Source organism: Battus philenor, unplaced genomic scaffold (genome assembly GCF_028537555.1).
Source record: "Battus philenor isolate CCGP_79_NKW_IND1 unplaced genomic scaffold, ilBatPhil1.0.hap1 SCAF_8, whole genome shotgun sequence".
Lineage (NCBI taxonomy): Eukaryota > Metazoa > Arthropoda > Insecta > Lepidoptera > Papilionidae > Battus > Battus philenor.
Genome location: NW_027181748.1, coordinates 4429767 through 4450776, shown reverse-complemented (window position 1 = coordinate 4450776; position 21010 = coordinate 4429767). Strand labels below are relative to the sequence as shown.

Genomic DNA, 21010 nt, shown 5'->3' with positions numbered 1-21010 from the left:
AAATGAAGAACAAACAGATAGAGAGGCAGTAAATAACTCGTTTTATTTTGTGCACTTTTCTCGTTTTATATAAATGTTACTTGGTCAGCGAATAAGGCTTATTTTATTTTAAACAAAACAAGGAAACTGTTGAACAAATATAAAAAAGGGGCTGTAAACAAAATAACTCCTGTTATCTCGTACACATTGTACAGAGTTTCGGTGTGTTTGTAAAAGAGCTTCAAATTGCTTTTTCGGCTGCCACACCCGCTCGTGTAGGCAACAGATCCAATTATTTCAAGCAACGTGTCGCACGTGACGGCACACTATTCTTTGGGATTGAGTCTCGGTTTGTTTTAGCTACTATAACAAAAGAACGCCGAATTTGGTTAGTTATTGTAATAATGAAATCTTAGTACATCATATTGATGTTGGAAATTTACACAGTAGTACGTAGTACATATCCCAGATGTTTCTAAATCTTTTTATTGTAATCAAAACAGCAAAATGTTTTGTTACTAATTTTTGTTTTTTTGTTTAGCGTATATATTCATTTTGATCATACGTGACGATGTATAAAGCAGTGCTAAGGAAATAAAATGTTTAAAATGTATACTAAAGTATCTTTATAAGAAAATTTATGACTCGAATGACTTGATAGAGATACTTAAAAGTTATTTACTACCTGATCCATAAAAAAGTCTCAGAATTATCTATTTGTTTGTTGACTTAATACTTTAATAAATAACCATTACTTACAAAAAGTATGTACGTGTAACTACTTCGCACGTGCTATAGTTAAGCTATGTCTTTTTTCGTATTAACTTTACACTATAAAAAATGTATAACAACAAATACGGTATCAACGAATATTTATAACTTGGTAATAAAATCATTTACGTAAGTTGTAGTTGTTGTTTTATCGCAGACAATAAATAAATATTTTCTATGAAAGTGACTAAATAAATGTTACAAATATTGTAACGGATAAGGGTATCAAAAGTAAATATTTTTTGCGTTGTATCAGATGTCACAGAGGCGCCCCAGTTTGTAGCGTGTTACTAATGTCATATCCATGTTTGACCCATTTTATTTGGCTGTATTTTTCTCTTTTATACTTTTTTAGAAATTTGTCAGTTTCGTATAAATCATTAATATATCAATTCGGAAGAGATTATTTTATTATTTCTCCATTTTGGTCAAGCGCTTAAATTATTAAAGTATTTTTTTTATCTATCGGTTTAGTAACATATATTATTTCATATTTTAATATTTCAATGCAACAATCATATTGAAACCTTTATTATAGTAACTTTACATTGATATTTTAGAAAAAGCGTATAACATGGTTATTATATACAAGGAGAATTGAATGCAATAAAATTAATATACCAAATTTATAAAAAAAAAGGATATACCTGTAAGCCACGAGTATTTTTTTTTAATTTTACTTTAAAAAGGGACAGTACAAAGAGCTTATAGATTTTTATTTAACTTATCATACGTATTCATTACATAGTGTATGATTTGTAATTAACTATTACCCTTTTAGCTTCATAAAATTTCCATTAAGAAGATGATCACTAGTAATACTCATACATAACCTTATTTATAATGTTATATATTAATTTATTCAATATACATAAAATATAAATCATAATATCTATATATGTGTTGTTCCTATAATATATACATAGAATGTGGGGGAGACTTATGTCCAATTGTAGCAATCCCCCGATTAATATGATAATTATACTAAATACATTAATTATAGAAGCAAAAATCACTTACCCAATTTTAGCTGTTCCAATTGCTCGACTGGAATATCCTAAAAAATAAACATTTGCATGTATAATAAAGTCCATATTATTGTAACATAACGTTAACTACGTCCAGTCTTGAGACAAAAAAATGTAATCTGTTGCCAGTTTTCGATAGACTAACAACATTAAAATACTGAAAAAAAAATATTTCTATCAACAAATTATAATTAGCAACGTCTCTCAAAAGTTACTAATTAGTTTCTTGAATAATACAAAATTATTTCATTTAAACTTTAAATTTTAAGAAGCGAAAATGAAATAGTAAAATAAATAAATTGATTGCTTTAAAATAATTGCTATAGAACAAGACATAAATTATACTAAAATAACAAAAATTAAAAATTAACAGAAAAAACTATCTGGTTTGTAATGCTTCTTGATAAAAAATTACTTTATGGCCGCTACGAAATCCGTAGCACTTTCGTAGACCATGGACCTCTGTTAATCTACGTTTTATTTTAAACAGAAGTGTAATCAAAATTTAAAGAATAAACTAACAAAAGCAAGCATAATAAATTTAACGGTTTAGAATTTTATAAATCTTAAATTTTAATATAAAAACTTGCAACTAAGTTCTAAAATTACATGAAATAAATGAATTAAATAACTTAAAATAGGTAACATTTAATTTTATAAAACGTGTAAATTGTAATTTAAAAGAAACACCAAAATTACTACTTCATAAATATTTGCTTGTTTTAAGTGATTAATCTATGTAATAAATTTTTGTTTTTTAATTTTTAGCCAGTTTATTAAATGTAATTGCAGATGAATTGTATTTTATTTGTATCTGTCTTTAATTATTAAATAAGTATAAATTAGCACATGTGTTATATCGGCCGTGCGACCGATGTCCTTTGGGACCAATAGGTTCGCGAGTGGTCACCACCAGGTACACCAGGTTGTGACCACGACAACATAGTTAAGGTTGAGGGAAGTGACTGGATACGAGCAGCGGAAGACCAAATATCATCGCGATCTTTGTGGAAAGCCTATGCCTTCAAGTGGCCGTCTATCAGCTGAAAAGATGAAGAAATAAGACAAGAAGTCCTTTGTATTTTCTATTTCGCTTCACAACTTAACCGTTTTATTACCGATTTTTTTAAACACTGAGCAAAAATTGAGTAAAAATATTTAAAACAAATATCCTTTTAATTATGCATTCACAAAAATTTCTTTATTTGTTAGCAAATATGCAAAGATTTTCGTAATTTTTCTTTCGTAATCAGCTTATACAAATTATATAAAACGTAAATGTCATATAATTTATAACTTCGCGCTATATCCCTAATACGTAGTAAAAAGGTTAAACAACAAGACAAACCGAAAACTATTACAACAATATTTTAGTTCTCGTTACCGCATGCTGTACACAACTATATTCATATGTAAATGCTACGCTCGTAGAATACTGACTAAATAACGCAAATATCTAGAAATATTTATATATTCGCGTTGAATCCTGAACAACTCTCTGCCAAATAAGATCTAAATATATATTCTATGTCAGCGGCCAACGTCAAAGTAATAGAATCCCATTTGCATACTTAAGGCTTGTAAGCGCGCGTTTTGAATATTTAGAATGTTTTGATGAAAAATAAATTGTTAATATCTCGTCCTCAAATGTTTGTCATTTTCACATAAAGCTATTCATTTGATATAAAAATGGAATTATGCTATATCTGTAGTTAGTGGTTGAATTAAAAAGATTTTTATAGAAAACAACGAAAAAAGTATTCACAAATAATCTTTGTGAAGAATGAATAAGTATCTTCTAGGCAAGCATGTACTATCATAGACATCTCATGGCTTAACATCAGGCGAGACAGACGTTAAATGCTTTGCCTACAACCAATAAAAAATATTATCTATGTGCTATGTCTAATATAGTAAAAGCATCAGAGAATAACACGTCACCTCTTTTGTCAGAAAATAAATGCCAACGAGAGCGAGATTTTAGTAATCAGATAGTACAACTAATTAATAAATGAGTAGCAAAAAGAATCTGTCTTGTTTAATGATTTGTATATTTTTAAAATGTCAAATAACTTTAGTTAACTATAAAAAAATTATTTAAAATAAATTATTGAATATTAAACCATGTCAGTATGCTAATGAAAAGAATATAATTATTATTAAATATTATGTTCATAAATGCAGTCAAGAGAGACCAGTCTGATATTATGAGGTAATTCAGCGTTTCCTAAACTTTTTGATGAGTGGAATCCTTTTTGGTACTCACTTTTATAGTGAAACTCGTGGTTTGTTATAATTGTATGATTTTATTATAACATTCTGCTAACACATTATATGAAACAAAAATGACAATTATTTTAATAAAAAAAAATTTAAAAGTGATAACAAAAATTGTTTCGACGACTCCTTTACAATTCGTGACGTCGGATTGTCGCATTTATACCGACTATCCAAATTAGTAAGTAGAATTTAGTTGTGCCATTAAATTTTTATTCCTTTTTTTAAGTTACTTTGTTGAGTGATCTCCACAGAACCCCGAGGTTCCGCGATAAACACTTTATAAAACTCTAGGTTAAGTTAAGGTTTAGTTTTTAGATTCATCATAGGGAACTAGAGTAACAAAGATAGAATACAAAGGTTGAATAAATACTATTAAATATATTAATCAATTTGTAATAAAAGATTTTTATTAGGGACAATAAATCGGAGCAAGTACAAATATAATGAATAATAGTTTTTTTTTTCACTGAAGTGTTTATGGAAAGGTTATTACTTAGATAAAATAGTAAACATGTTCATTATCTCTAGGTTATAAAGAGGACAAATGTGCGAAATCATCGTAAAAATATTGCGCAATAATTTGACGTTCGTTCCACGCGACGACCTCGTTTTTGTGCAAATGAGCTTCGTTATCACACGAGCTCACTAAACTTACCGATTTACTGCCGCCCTCGCTCGACTCTGAAACAAACATAAGGTACGCTTGAATTTATATCAATTCTGTATTATTTAAAATAGATTTTATTGAAATTGAAATATGCACACATCGTCGCATTGTCCAAAATTTCTCAGGTTACTTAAATTTTCGTTAAAATAGTTCCTCGTTTTATTCTAAATGGCCTACCTTGTATAGATAACAATAATAATACAAAAATTATTTGCCTTACTGCTAAATAAAACGCTCTACACTGGGCGCAGTGTACTGGCTAGTGTGCAGTGCTACGAGTAGCGGTATCTCAGCGGTAGAAGACCGACTTTCGATGGTAGGTTACGAGTTCGATTCCTGGCATACAATCTTTTATAATTCATACTTTGTGCATTAATTATATAGGTTTGCCACTGCTCACAAACAAGTTTCCAAATGATGGACACAAGGGGTCCTTTGCGTACCATAATAGCACATTGCGATCGTCAACCCACTTGCCAAGCGTGGCCATTATAGTATAACCCCTATAGATATATATGCCTTATAGTGGACGTCTGTGACCTGAAATGTCGTGTAATGTTACCCAAATCTAAAGAAGGTAAAGTTTAAAAATTAAAAAGAATATCTACGGTATCATTAGTTACTTGAAGTTTTCAATAAAGTTCTCTACGGGTAAATTGAAATAACTCATTAATGCTTTTGATGGTATTTTAGCTTCTCAATATCAAACGTTGTATTTTTTTTTCTTAAAGATACTGAAGAGAGTTATACGAGTAATACGTACACATTTCTTCTACGAAATACTAAATTAACTAATGAAGAAAATTTGTTACAATAAAATGTGAATATAAATAACATAAAAGTAAAACGTATATAGTTTGATGTGATAACAAAACCTAATAATGCTACGTCATAAATAGATATATAATGAATAAATGGTACGAGTACACTAGAGGCTATCACGTAAATATAGTTTGTATAGAAACGATCGTCGCATAACGGGACCGCTGCTCAATTAGGTTACAAGCGGACACGAAATATGTTACTACAGTTATCTATTCATGTGTTGGTGAATCTATAAATAAATTAGAGCCCATGGCATTTTAATGTTATCGTTATAAGTATAAAAGGTTATTGAAACATGTATTTAATGTCTCGAATACACACTGTTATTTTTATATAGTGTAAAATGTACTTATTATTTATAAATGTACCTATTTTTAAAAAGTGCAAAAAAAGGGTAGACTGATTTAAATCAACTAAGAAATTCCGTATTTCGTAGTGACATACATCTAGTTGTTTCAGTATAAAGACTTTATGTCTATAATCTATAATCTTCGCCCACTGTAGGACATAGACCTCACTCAAAGATATCTATGGGGAGATATGTCATATTCGCCACACTTAAAAGGCGGGTTGGCGAACAGTGTGATATTATGATATGCAGAGGGTATAAGATAAAGATAAAATTCATTTATTCAACATTGGAAAGCTTAAGAGAACTATTATTGATCGACAACTATTTTTTTTTACTCTACTCTGCTTCACAAGGGGTTATAGGGACGCAGCTGCAGATCTCTAGAATCTTGTTTGTGAGCAGTGGCAATCTTATATAATTAATGCACAAAGTGTGGATGTACGTACTATTGTATTGTATCCTGGGAATTGAACCTGCGACCAACGATCGTTTTTCTCAGTCTTCAACCGCTAAGCTAGCGCTGCTCATATACGCTGGTGTATTTCTAGTATTATGTTAATCAAAGAGTAAAGTCTAAATAAATTCGTTTTGATTAAAAAAAAACATCGAGTGCAGAGAACTTAAATTGTTAAATTTTTTATACTTTATTGCCGGGCCTCGATCTTGTTCAAGTGTGTAAATCCATAACTTTAATTATACATAGCTACTTACAATAAAGTAGCACAAATTATGATTTTCCAAGTCTGCGATTGATCGCAATGTAGAACGAAAATAAAATAGCATCAAAGATGGAGATAACAAAATTCGAACGTGATTAAAACAACCTATTTGTTACGACGTTACTATACTGCTTTTTTTATACGACGATCTTGATATATCTGACTACGCAAAATATCAGAGAGCAAAATGGCGCCGGAGGGGCCGTCATTTTCTGATAATTTCAGGCTACCGTTCTCTACTATAATTAATGTTCATCTCTTAATTTAATGTTAATTTGTATTTTCCTCGTGTAAAAGTTATAGATTGCTTCATATATCTGAAACAACGTATATAAATGAAGCTATAAGTTTAGAATGACTTTACTGATTTTCACCTTAAGTTTTGCTAATACTTTGTTGAAAATTGGCGCAGAAATTTGAAAAAATTTAAGGATAAAAATTTATTTTTTTTATTGAGATTTCATTTTGCGTATTTGTCAATTCACGCGCTGCAAAATTATAATGTCTTTGAAAAGTTGCATCAGTCAGTATTTATGGATCACAAAATTATTTCACATTTATTTGTTTATATAATATAATCTTCCGGGGTAAATAGTATTAAAAAAAACTCGCCATCTCCTTTTTGACTAAATAAACCTCTTTAGATATGTTGTTAAATAGATAACGTTTGATCAGACTAGAAGCGATATTATACGACATGCTTAAAACAAAGTACAATATGAGTGCCCCAGTAACCCCTGCTTTACAATAAAAGCGCTGACCGAGAAAATGTAGAGTCATTAAGCTCTAGTGCCGTGGTATTGTGGCTTCACGGGCATATTTGCCAACATAACTGTAAAGCGCTGAATAAACAACTATTTTAAATTCTCATCCCGAAAGCTACGTTGTAAATGTCGTTGAAACTTTTAAACGATGTAATAAAACGAAAATATATTTCATTTAAAATCATCTAAAAGCTTTCGTATTTTTTAAAATCGTTGTGAATGCTCTATGAATGTTTCGAAATTTTGTACATCTGTACACTCTAACATCATTATTAATAGCCTTGCTGTTTTACTATTTGTTACTCATGAATACTAAATCGTTACATAACAAAAAAATTGCCTGGCATATTTGCAAACGTATACGAAACAGTATAACACATAATGCCTTACAAAAGTCGGTCCATCACAATAAAATCGGTGACACAGAAAATGTACGCCATAAAGACATGTTCACACGATCCTCTATTGAACGAGAACACATTTGTTGAATATATACTTTACGCGCGGCAAATGGTGTAATAAAAAATTTCGTCCCTATACAATTGCTTGACCTGAATCTATGCCTTCCTATTTTGTGCATAGTAATTGAGATACCATATTAAGTTGATATTGTAACCCTGGAGTATGTACCTTTCACGTGATAACTCTCCATATTACCTACCATTACGATCAGAATACTTTTTAGAGTTAAATTATTCTTGCGCTTTTAAAGTGAAATCCGAATATCGACCTAAATTTGAACATCATTAGTAACATTGCATTAGCATCAAAATCATGAATTGTAAATAGTCTGTTACATATACACCACACTACTACGTTCCTACTTTTCCTTTCCTCACCATCAAAGAAGGAACAAATTCATGCACGTGTACTCTCTCACAGCCACTCACAAGTGAAAAGAACGTGTGTAAATTATTATTATAATATCGATGTTATTAATCGAAATCTATCTAAATCAATTGTTCTCAAACTGGTACTGATCCACTCACGTGGGTCCGCGGGAGATTCGACTTGCGACAGCGTCACTAAAAATGGGGGTTTCTAATTCATAAGTGAGAGTCCATGAAAATTTATCTGCTTTCGATAGTGAATAACTAAAGTCAGCTTGACTTCGTCAATCAAGGTTATCTGATAATATTTTAAGAGGTCGAAATCTGCACTGCTTGTTCCGACATGCAAAGAGACGAAATTCTACTTGAGGTGTGTATGCTTACAATCTAGCAAAAACTTTCTTGTTTCTCTATCAACATAAGTAATAGTTTTAAATTTATTTATGTAAACTAAACAAAAAATGTACTTTAGCTAGGTTAGTAAAACGTCGCATGTACAACAAAATGCTCTAGATTTTTCAAATAAATTGCTTTGCACAACTATTTGTTTGAACTGACCCTTTTATCCTAATTGGACTCCTGTGAAAATTACTTCGCATCTAAAATTAATTACATTCTGTAGTACACTCTTTTTGGTTTGTATTACACGAATAAAAGTTCGCAAGACTACAGTTTACGGAATTCCGTGTTTATTGAGATACAATTCTTAACAATATACAGAGACGTTAGTAAGTTGTGTAAAAGATTAAAAGGGGTTATTGTAAAGCTCATTTGTTGTCAGTTAATGTATGGCCACTCGATTAAAAAAACAATTTGGGAAGAAAAGTGTTTTAAAAATTCAGATTAATACATATAAAACAAAAATCGTTCACTAACGGTCCCTGCGGACTTTGTCGCATTTCCATAAAAAAAATTGATGTAACATATTTCAGAATGCATGAAAATATATGTAAAGGCTTTTTGCTGATAAATGACCTATAGTCTACCTATTTCGAGCTTTTGCACCTATAACGAATCACTCTGTATGCAAAAGATATCAAATTTCCTGGAAATTTCAACGGTCGCAATATGTGAGGCCTGGCTGGATTGACTATCGACGGATTATAATGTGATTCTTTCTTACTGCACTATCATTAACCTGTTAACTGGGCAAGAGGTACATGTAAGTTCAACGTAAACAGGAGCGTGTACGGGGAGGAAGTATGATTATGGCCTCGAAATATACGTTGTTCCCTGGGACAGGTGGGGAACGTAACTGCTTGCATTAAATGAGTCATTGATGTGCATACCTCGACATGAGTTTAAGATACGAGAAAACTTAGTATCATTTAGATATTGAGAGTGGTTGACGTATTCTTGGTGAGCGGCGACGAATACACACTTACATTACGACATAAACAAGTAGGTCTAGACTTAGACCATCATGCTTAGTTGAAACGCATTTTACAGAGCAAAAATGTCTTTTCCTTTAAACCATGTTTATTTTTCGGAACAAAGCAAAATGAATAAAAGCCATGAATTCAATACTATAAATAAACGTAAACGAAAAAAATAATAATTTACAGTTAAGTACTCCGGGCGCGAAGAATTGACACATCGTAATGTAAAAGTTAGCGCCCGTTGTAATGTACGTTATTCAAAAGAGAACTACCCGGTTAACAGGTTAAGGAATCCGTTACTCAAGCCTTTTTGTATGAAATAACCTTTTACGTACAGTTATTTTCGATACAGCAAACCTTGGGTGAATATCTGATGTACAAGTAATATCATTTCTAATAAGATTAACGATTAATTAAAGACCTTATTTTTTTATTCCCCTCCTTGCTTATCTTATTACTAAGGCTAGAGACCCTTTTTGGAAAGGTTAACGCGAACTATGTTACGCCATTTTTGCGTGTCTTCGGCGATGTGTATTGTTTTGACCACTGTGGTATCGAGCGTGATTCGGACCTGATCGGACTAGTTCCTGAGGTTACCGTAATGTGGTCACCGTTGTCGGATGATTAAATTTTTAAAAAAAAATTATCACACTTTTTCTTGGCAATGGTGTCATGAGCATCATTAAAGGTGTATAAACAAGCAATGATCGATGAGTTTTCAATAAATTTTTTCCATTAATTCATTCATAAATCATGATCGATCAATTCCCCTAACAAGCTCTCGCAAAAAAGTTATTTTCACCAACGCAGGAAACGATAATTGGGACAAGGTTGATAAATAAACCATACACTTATGAGAGACCTTCGAAAAGTGTAACGAACAGCTTTTAATGTTGCCAATACATTATGTGCGGCCTTCAAATGCTATCGATATAGTTGTATTTATCCATTTATTTCATGATGTATTTAGTAAAACAAATGGAAAAAATATTATTAAAAAATTTAAATAGTCGTATGGCTTTTTTAAATCAATGAAGCGATACAAAGCTTTTTAAGCCATTGTTTAAAGAGCTTAAAACACGCCTCAGTGTACAGTGTGCCCAGCTTTTACAACCGAGCAACACCGTGTAGAAAATACGTCGACGGTAAATATACCTCTCCGTATCGATGTTGATTAGTTTTAACGTCACATGATTTATTTATGTTTTTGAAACAAGGTACTTCTATAACAAAATACCTAAAACTATTTTATATTCATCCGCAAAAAATTGTAAGTTAATATTAAGGAAAAATTGGTCTACATTTTAAATATAAAATGATAAAAGATTGATCAATGATATTAGAGATTATATGGTAGTCAAATATACCTGTGATTAGTATCACGCTTATTTTCAGGTGATAAAAAGAGGATTTATTACATGACAAAGTTGACGTTAAATGAGTAATTATCAATTTTCTTGCCAGGTTCTTCTTGATAGAATCAAAATTCTAAACTTGGAAAGAGTATGCGGAGAAAGTTCGGACGAATATATAAATATTTAAACGTACATTATGATTTGACATAATTTTCAAAAGTACTTAGCAAAATCGAAATAATTAATATTTGTTTGATAGTTGGGTTGTCAAGTGTTGACCTCATTGAAAACAAACTTATATATAATTTGACTAAATAATAATTTGTGTGTAAATTTTGGTAATACCAAAGCATAAATATTTAAATCTTCCGACTTTAGAGTACGTCGATATAAATATTAACATTGTACATCTTTGTAAAGCATCAGTCTTTGTCCGTTGTTCTGACCACAAACAAAAGCTTATAAACACTGAGTATTAGGGCGCCTGTTTGTTGCCTATTTTTAGCATTCCATTGTTACGTATTACTTTGCGCCGCCCGTCTGCCTCCGCGGTCGTTACGTAATCCATAAAGAGTATTCGAGCAACAAGTGCCAGAAGTCATGACAAAGAAAATATTACGACTTATATATAAAAAAAAAAAATCTAATTTATTGCGTGCTGTTCAAAGATATGAGTAAAGTTGTAACTAATTTTTAGTTGGTTAATCATCATAGTGGAGCTCTATTTATTTTTAGCTTCTATCAAATTGCACTCTTCTGACATTTTTCTCTTGATTGTTACTTGAGGTCACTGTAAGATATCCTAATTGGACAACAATTCGAAAAAAATATTAAATAAATAAATCTTTTGGACGGCTATGATACCGTTCGTAACAATTAAGATATGTTTTCATGTATTTGTCTATTTATTATTGTAATATTATTAGTTTTTATGTTTTATTTTTATATTCATAAGTTAAATTACTGTAATTATTTTGTATTAAACTTATATTATTATTTTAACGAAATTCTCTTTTTAACAAAACACTATTCAATAGGTACAAACCTTTTGCGTAGAGTGAATTAGGTTAAAAGAACTCTTTAGACTTGGGCGGAGCATTAGACAGTAATGAAATTTTTGGAAAAAAGAAAAAGAAAATTTGAACAGTTGCGATATTATTGGTATTTGAAGCTTTCCAATAATATTAATATTATTTAATATTACAGACATGACTGTGTACTATTTTATTTCAATCAGATGTTGATGAATTATAGAAAATAAATCCCCAAATTGACATAATAAGTAATAATTTTTTTAACAAATTGAGTCAAACATGTAACGTATATAAAGACATGAAAATGTTAATGTCTACAATAAAAGATTTAGATTATTGAACTAAAAAATAATGTTATTAAGAAACGAGTTATAATAAGGCAATGGATTTTCTTTCCCACTAACCTATCACGTATTTGAGTACGGTGTCGTAAATACGAAATACTAAATGAAGTAAATCTGAATCGAAGATATTTGCTGAACATATTTGAGATTCCAGACGCAATACGACGGAATGTTTACGGTGTGTCTTGAGCTTGCAAATCTAGCTTTAATATCAATTCACGAATTGCACTATGGAATGCTAGCTATGTTAACTAAAAAAAAATATTAAACTTTATAATTCTTACTGCGGTTTGAAATCCCTTTTTTAATATTTTTTAACTACTTAATTTTTATACTTTTAACACTTATTACTGTTTCATTAAACTGTTGTCCATCGTTAAGTGACCAATTCCTGCGACGGTTTGTTTCTTCAGGTAAGAAAAGGACCAATATATAGCTACTTCCGCACATGCATTCGTAGTCGTGCAATAAAGGATTACTTAGGATGGACTTCCGCAAAATAACGCCTGATTCCATTAAATGTTTCTTCAGGACCCATCTAACCCTTCGTGCTTTGAAATATTTATTTATTTACTTTTTAAAACTTGATACAATGGCAGACTTAATACCTTATAAGCATTCTCTTACAGACAACCTAGAGTGGTGACGATAGGCAGACGTGTTAACAATATACAAAAATAATAAAAAAACATGAAATACTTTTATCCTACTATCGGGGAGGTCTATTTCCACCAGTGGACGACCGACTGAAATAAATGAATAAAAAAATTATGACTATATGCCAAATATTCATTATAGATACTGTACCTGTGTACAAATAAAGACTGTAATGTATGATTACAATGAAGTTACCTTGATTTTTTGGTCAATAGGAATCTAACCCGCTTTTTAAGAATGTAACGACTTGCCGACTCTTTTTATTCCAAGCGGGAGTTTATATATATGAGAATAGCATTTTAAAACGTAGTGAAATTAAATATTATGAGGAAGTACTGCACTTTGGAATAAAAATAATAATAAATATTACATTTATTGGACATTAAAATTCTGGGTCAAAAGTTTTTACCCTTATAAACAATAGAAACTCAGTAAAATGTATAACTTATGAGTCTTATGTTATTTCTATCTTAATATTACTTGAAATTAGCTTTTTGAATCATAATAATACAAATATTTACATTTCTAATTGAATGCCTAATATTTGAATTCCTTCAATAAATACAAACCGAAACTGGATCACATCTTAAGGCTCTTCGTAATTAGAGAGTTTGTAAATAAGAATAAAAGTAACATAATACCTTTGTAATTGGATGTATAAATAATTTTTACCTCAACGAAAGGTCTTAAAAAAGGTTTATTTATAACTTTGCTGTTAAACAATTGGTCAAGCCGTAACGTGAAAAAGCCTTTTCCGTATTCATTCATCTTTCTTTAAACGTATCAACAACCAAAATTGTAGGAAAATTTTTAGACAAAAAAAATGGAACTATAATATATTTAATCGGACATGTATAATATATTACGTACTAGGGTGGGACGGAATAGAAAAATTTACGTAGGCAATAATTTAAATTTAGAACACTATGTGCGTAATCTAAGCCGTTTTAGCTTTCATACGAAGTAGATTCACGCATCGTTGGCTGCGATGATCTCTAAATCCTTGTCATTCCACAGCTTTCGGGATTACTGTATAAATTTCATAAAAAAATGACTTGAGGTAGAAAATATTTTTAGCTCTGATTATAAAGTCTGTCAGCATTAACAATTCAGTTTATTCTCACGGAGGGATATACCATAATTGCCACGCTTGGCAGGTGAATTAAAGATCGCAATGTGGTACTGTACGTAGAAGACGGTCCTACTTATCCTATGGAAACTTGTCTGTAAGTAGTGGAAATCCTACATTTTTAATGCACAAAGTGTCAGTTATTTAAATTGTATAATCTACCACTGCGGTATTGCTATTCCATGAGGAGTATGTTTAGTCATTGCATTCTTAACGCAAAAGGACTCTAGACTTTCTTTGTTAAAGAAGTTTTAAGTTCTAAATTTAAGTCATTATAACAAAGAGCGCCTTAGCTAAAAATTTTATTGAAATGAAGATACCTTCTATAAAAATGTAAACGACAAGTGAAAAGAAGTAGTACTACAAAAGACACGTTCCTATAGACATTGCTTAACAAAAAAGACGTAAGAAAAAAAATGAATTTTATTTGAAAGTTTAAATCCTTTCATAAGATAGATACGATTACGAAAATGATATAAACAAAACAAAAATAAATATTACCGAACATCTAAGAAAAAGAAAAAACAAGACGTCTAAAACTAAATAAATAAAGCACATGTTTGTATTTACCTTTTGATAAATCAAACATTTCAAGTTCTTAAACTGCTATAAAGATTTTTGCTCGCATTTTGTTATTTGAAAGGAGATTTAATGTACCGATTTACTTGTGTAATATTTCATTTTTTTAAATAGAATACTAACGACCACATGTTATATTATACAAACGTTATATTTTTATTTAGAAAAGGTCGATCATTTTATGTACTTTTTTTATTGAATACAGTTTTTAAAAAAATCTACTTTTAAATCTTACTGCCACAAACATGTATACATAATACAGTAGGAGAAGCAGTGATATCACAGCAGTAGAGAGCTAAGACTTGCGATCATTGGTCGCGGGTTTGATCCCCAGGAATCTTATTAAATTTACACTTTGTGCATTAATTATAAAAGACTACCACTATTCAGAAGTAAGTTTCCAGAGGATGGGTACCAGCGTCGTCTGTGTTCTATCATACCACATTCTGATCGTCAACCCGTCTGCCATACGTGGTGATCATGGTATGTCCCACATAGATATCCCCGGAGAAGGCACATGCCTTGCAGTGGGCGTCTATAGATTAAAACAACAACGACATAACACAACCACTTATATACGGCTTTGAATAAAACGTAGAAGGATGCTAAATCCAAGTGACATACGACTAAGTAAGCAAAACGTCGATGCGGTATGAAATATGACTTGCTGTTAACATAATAACATAAATAAATGGGCATGATTATATTTGTGGGCATTACGTAAAGGTCATTAATGCAATAATTACACTAATATCCTTTAAACTGGAATACTTTATATACGAATATCTAACTACTACTTTTTGATGATAAACAACAGTATTGTCCGTACCCAAAGTCTGTTCGCGTTAAGAATACAGTCAAGATTGTCCGCGGACCTAGCCACGCCCATTCAAATTGTTCCTAATTTGTTGTAGTAAGAGTACCGTGTTCGAATGCGTCTCATAGCACCGCTATTTAATATATTCAATCACCTGTGTAATTTAAGTGTTACAAGTTATTCTGGTATCTCTACACTGTTAACGCAGATAACTACAACCCTGATATCCTTTCAACGGCACTATAAACTCGACGACGTCATAATCAGCTTACGTCATGTTATGGCTTGCTAAGGTATCTCGACTGACAATAAACCATGGAACCAGATTAAGAACGCGCCACCTTTGGCTCAGAGTGACGCAGTAAAACAGACATCTCCGACTTTGAGAGTTTATCTTTTAACACAGAATTTTTTTTTATTTCGAATAAATACCGTAATTAATATTATATTTACCAGTGATAGCTAAAATAAAATTTGAGTATAAGAAAACACTTACAGGGCTTTATGAAATATTACATAATTATATGGATAATAGGCTTGTTGTATTGCCCTTAAATTAAGATGACAGTAATGAACGAAACTAAGTATGTGACAGATAGGATTCGTAGTCGACTATTACAGGATGCTATACTTATTTCTCCACTGAATTTGTTTATTAAATTAAAACGGGAAACAGTTATATGATATTTCAATGCAAACTCTCTCCCCCCACCACCACCATCACCATCACCATCATTTTTATTACAAAGTTAATTTACAGTAAAAAACACACAATAACTATAAATAACTTACAATTAAAACTTCGTAATGGAAAAGTAATATTTTATAAAATATTTAAATATTACTCAATAGAAAGCTAGTGAGTTTAGTGTTACATGTGTAGATAGTGTGTCTTTAGTGAAACTCTTCACAGGGGGGCAATTCGAAAGTGGACTCAACTCGAATTTTACTTTTTCGCTTTAATATAAATTTTTTATATGTTACATAGCGAGACTTAAAAATTTTATAAAAGCCATTAGCTTAGAAGACATAGACACAATTTAAATTTTTCAGAGAAAAAGTCATTGCGTTGTTCTGGCAACTCAGTAAATACAGAAGATAAGTAGGTAAGGTAGAGTAAGGTATACTTTTTTATTATTTAAATGCTATTTATATCAATCTGCGGTAATTAAATTAAGCATCAAATACTTCTAAGTGAAATGTCGCTGAATTAATTCTAAATGAGAAGAAATCAATTTAATGTTGCTATTTGTAATAAAATATAGTATGAACAAGGTGGAAAAATGTTCAATATTGTTAAAATAGGATAATATTATTATAATTGTTGTTGTACTTCAAGGTATATTATTGTCCGAATTCCCTCTTCTTTCTTCAAGATTTTTTTATTTTGTAGTTGAATTTTAAAGTATTGTAAGTAACTTAAACAATAGAAATAATTTGGATTGTAGCACTATCACATATAATAATTTATAATTTGAAAAGGAAGGATAAATTAAAACTAAGAAAGCTATAATTTGAAAATAACTAGCGAATTATTATTCTCTAGTTATAAAAACCAAAAAAAATGTGTTAGTTAATATCAGTGTGTTGAAACTAAAAACGTTCTGGAAGCACTTGACGTCGTAGACGGTTCCTTCAGCGAGTTCTGAGGGCGCTTGAGTCTTTCACATCAGAACACAAGTGTGTAAGTACGAGCGACTACACTCTTAGACAATGCAATAAGATCTAATAGTAAACTGAGTATATCGAAATAAAGCTTTATATAATACGACCGGCATAGCAAATCTTACGGCACCTATTTCTTAACTATTATCTTTTATATGGCCGGTTTATGAAAATTTGAGATGAAATATAGTTCTTAGTTCGTAGAAGGATTAAAATCTGTAGCTGATACACTTAAAACTACTTACAATCAATAATGTTTAACACGCGATTCTAAATCGTACGATGTACTTCAAGTAATGCCTAGAGTACAACAGGACATTGTGTTGACAACGTCACCACAACGAACCTCTCATACGCCATAAGCCTGGGGTATAAATAGACATGTAGTTTTACGAATTCAACCATTTAAGCTCCGTGAACTCAGCAGTTCCGGTGATGCTATAAAAGCTCCCCGGCTAACAGCATCAACTTCAACTGAAACCAAGTAAGCAATTCAAACATTCCGTAAATGCATTCCGTACGGAACAACCGTGCTTTAACTTCTATACAGATCGATAGAGAACTTATATACGCCTAAAATTATCTTTTACGAAAGGTCTAAATTTTACACATAATAGTACTATAAGAAATGTTATATAAACATTATAAATTAATATAATTTATAGGGATTTCTTTAGCGGTAAAGAAAAGATACGGTAATAAAATATTATTATTACAACTGTGTAATAAAGTGGTCGCACATTTTTATTTTATTATGAAATGGACATCATTTTATTGCAAGGGGCAATTGAATGGTCTTTCAAAGAAAATATAGGAATGGTGTACGGGGTGATCGGTTGTAAGTGTAAAAACTTTAAAGGGTGAATGTATGTCTCAATTTTAACACAAATCTTTACATCTATTTTCAATCATCCTGTAAAGTGATCACTTTTAAACACAGATTATTTGATTTATTCTATAAAAATGCGACAGGCCAATAACTTCTAGCAATACAAAGGCTGCAATGACAGATAGTAAATGTTAATCGATTTTTATATATAGTGATTAAAATTTAGAAAACCCTTTTTTACTATATTACTATTACGTTATTTATATGTGAGACCATTGATTTTGAATAGGATATATCACACATTAATTGACAGAATTTGAGTATTAATACATGTGCGAGCTAACACCATAAACCTAGATGTCATGATATACAAAATGTCACACGCTTTTATTGTTAGACATTAGCAAAAATGACAGATGTCAAAATTATTTTTATCTGTCAAAAAAAATTGTTGCTTTCATATACGCAGATAATATTATTAATCAACGCAAGAATATATTTTATGTCTACTAATTTATTTATCGGCGCAAATAAGAAAGAAAGTTAACACAATTCAAAAAGTTCTGCGTGTATTAGTTGACTTGACATAAAGTAACATAAATGAACAATATACATTTAAGTCCTCCATATTGGATTTCAAGCTAAATCTTTCTTGGGCTTCGCCCTTCACCTGTGTTTTGTTGCAATTAACTGTAACTTCTGCCAGTATAATGGGGCACCAGGTTTGTTGGGGATGGCCTCTTTACCGTCTTATATTCGGAGTTTCAACATATGGTTTCCTTAATAAAAGCCTGGTCACTGGTGTCAATTTTTTTTTCCCTCCGAAATAAATTCCAGCTATTTTTTTTAGATCAAAGTAGGCTTGCTTGTACTAACTTAGCTATATCTACCTTTAGAGGTACCAGAAACATAAAATTTTGCAATTATCATTTCATTAAAAAAATCAAATTGTTTTGAAAATGTGGAAGTTGTTTGTAAAATTTTCGGTCTTGATATGAACTATTTAAAAAAATCATTGAAATGTTTTCTTAAGATTATTATCACATTTTTAAATAAAATTGTAAACTTATTTTTCAAAACAAATATTACACATTTTGGTACAGGTACATTTTACTATTTTAAGAGTACGTTGGCTAGAAAAAAATTGTTTCTACACAAGCCACGGTACGTTTTTGTGGAGATGCATGACAAATCTTATCCACTCTTAATAATGTTCCCTTGTTGTTCCGACACCAACGACGACACACACTATAAATACGTACGACGTTAATTAAATGGTTATAAATGAACGCTATCCGCTAGCAGTGAAACAAGACTTTTATTTATTTAGGCGAGGCAGTGTAAAGTGTAGACAAGTTTTCTGTTACGAGCTGAGCTAGAACGTGCCAAGAATAATTCGTAGGGAAGAGCAAGTGGCCCTCAGTCACGTCGACTAAAGAAAAATACCACATGCCGCAAATATCTCGAGCGCACACTTTATTTTTTTACTCGCAATATAACACTAAATTAGTTTCCATGAAAAGTTTCTGGATTCAACTTGCCTTTAATTAAACTATTGTAAATAATATGAAGTAAGTGTTATCGGTAATGAAAAGATTTCTACATCTCATTGGTATAATGAAATGACGATGGGCAAGCTACATTCTGGAGTGAGAACATCGGACTAGGAAGCGCAGCGAAGAACATCTACCCATACGGTGGACAGACGACTTTTTAAGGTCGTCGGAAGACAATTGATACAGGCTATTACCAACCGATCCTTTTGTAAATGAGTAGAGGAGGTGTAAAACCGATATAAGCATATAATAAGTCTATTATTTTTAAGAGTTCTTAAGCTAAATATTTTACTATAGATATCGCGAAAATGTTAGTCACTGTTTGAGGTATGTGATTGCGGCGACCGAGAAAGTAATTCTCAAGACGCACACGATGTAATTGAGAACAGATAAATGTTCCCATAACTCTATAAGAAAATGCCTTGATTAACGGTGTAGTCTTCTGAAAATCTTTTGAAAATTGTTTTAATTTTTTTTGAATCAACCTTAAAAGTTAAATAAACAAAAGTATTTGTAGTAAAAATAATTTAAAAAAAAATTTTCATCGTTGGGACCGACTTAGGAAACAACACATTTGATACATATTTCACATTTTTTAGTCCTAAAATATCGATTTTCCTCGTGGATTTTATCGTCTATAAACTTTGTTTAATCGTCTAGGTTATTAATTAACACAAAATATGTCTTCGTATTATTTTTAATATTTGTTATAATAAAAGTCAGATAACATGGATAAAAATCAAAAAAAATTATATACAAATTGCAAATGAAAATACCAGTTCGTTATTTATGCGAAAAAAACTATCATATCTAAAACAGAAAATTTCATATACATATACATAAGATTTTTATATGACAGACATTGATATACTCGTTTTAGACCATAAGATAATTACGTCAAGTAATCTTATTTGTTATATCAGTTAGACTCAAAACTATTACGCAACAGCGATCTATCTAGAAATATAAAAGTAAATTGAGGCTGTAGATACCTTTCGTTATTATATAACACTTTATACATACAACAGAAATGTTCATACAGAGTAATTGAAAAAAAATATAGGAGCTTTAACGGAGCGAACGGGAAGCTCATTTCCGTCATCAAAAAGCTTAAAGGCTTTAGATTTTCATATCATTTTATATAAAGTTATCACTCTAAAATATGTAACATTAATTTACTTTCTTATATTGAAATAAGGTTCATATTTAGGCAGTACAAAGTCAGCTACAGACAGTAAACAAAAATCTATTTTAATATGTAGTAATTTGATTTTTTTAATATATTAGGGTGTACTAAATATTATTTAGACATAAAAGAGACGTATATTTATAGCTTAAAAGCTTTTATACCTATTTAAAAAAGCATAAAAAATCACCAAATGAATAGAAAGCCAATAAAATAAAGAGCAACGTCGGGAGAATATCGAAGGAGCACGATAACTGAATTTCAA

The 21010-nt window shown here is 30.8% G+C and overlaps 1 protein-coding gene across 1 annotated transcript in view; it reads right to left on the bottom strand.

The window, feature by feature from the left end:
• Positions 1 to 21010, bottom strand: part of LOC137931744 (uncharacterized) — a 96599-nt gene that overhangs the window by 30732 nt on the left and 44857 nt on the right. The window contains exons 3-4 of the mRNA XM_068775239.1: positions 4714 to 4739; positions 1771 to 1807 (exon numbers count right to left, since the gene is read on the bottom strand). Of these exons, the coding sequence (XP_068631340.1) occupies positions 1771 to 1807; positions 4714 to 4739 (63 nt within the window). The remainder of the gene's footprint in view (positions 1 to 1770; positions 1808 to 4713; positions 4740 to 21010) is intronic.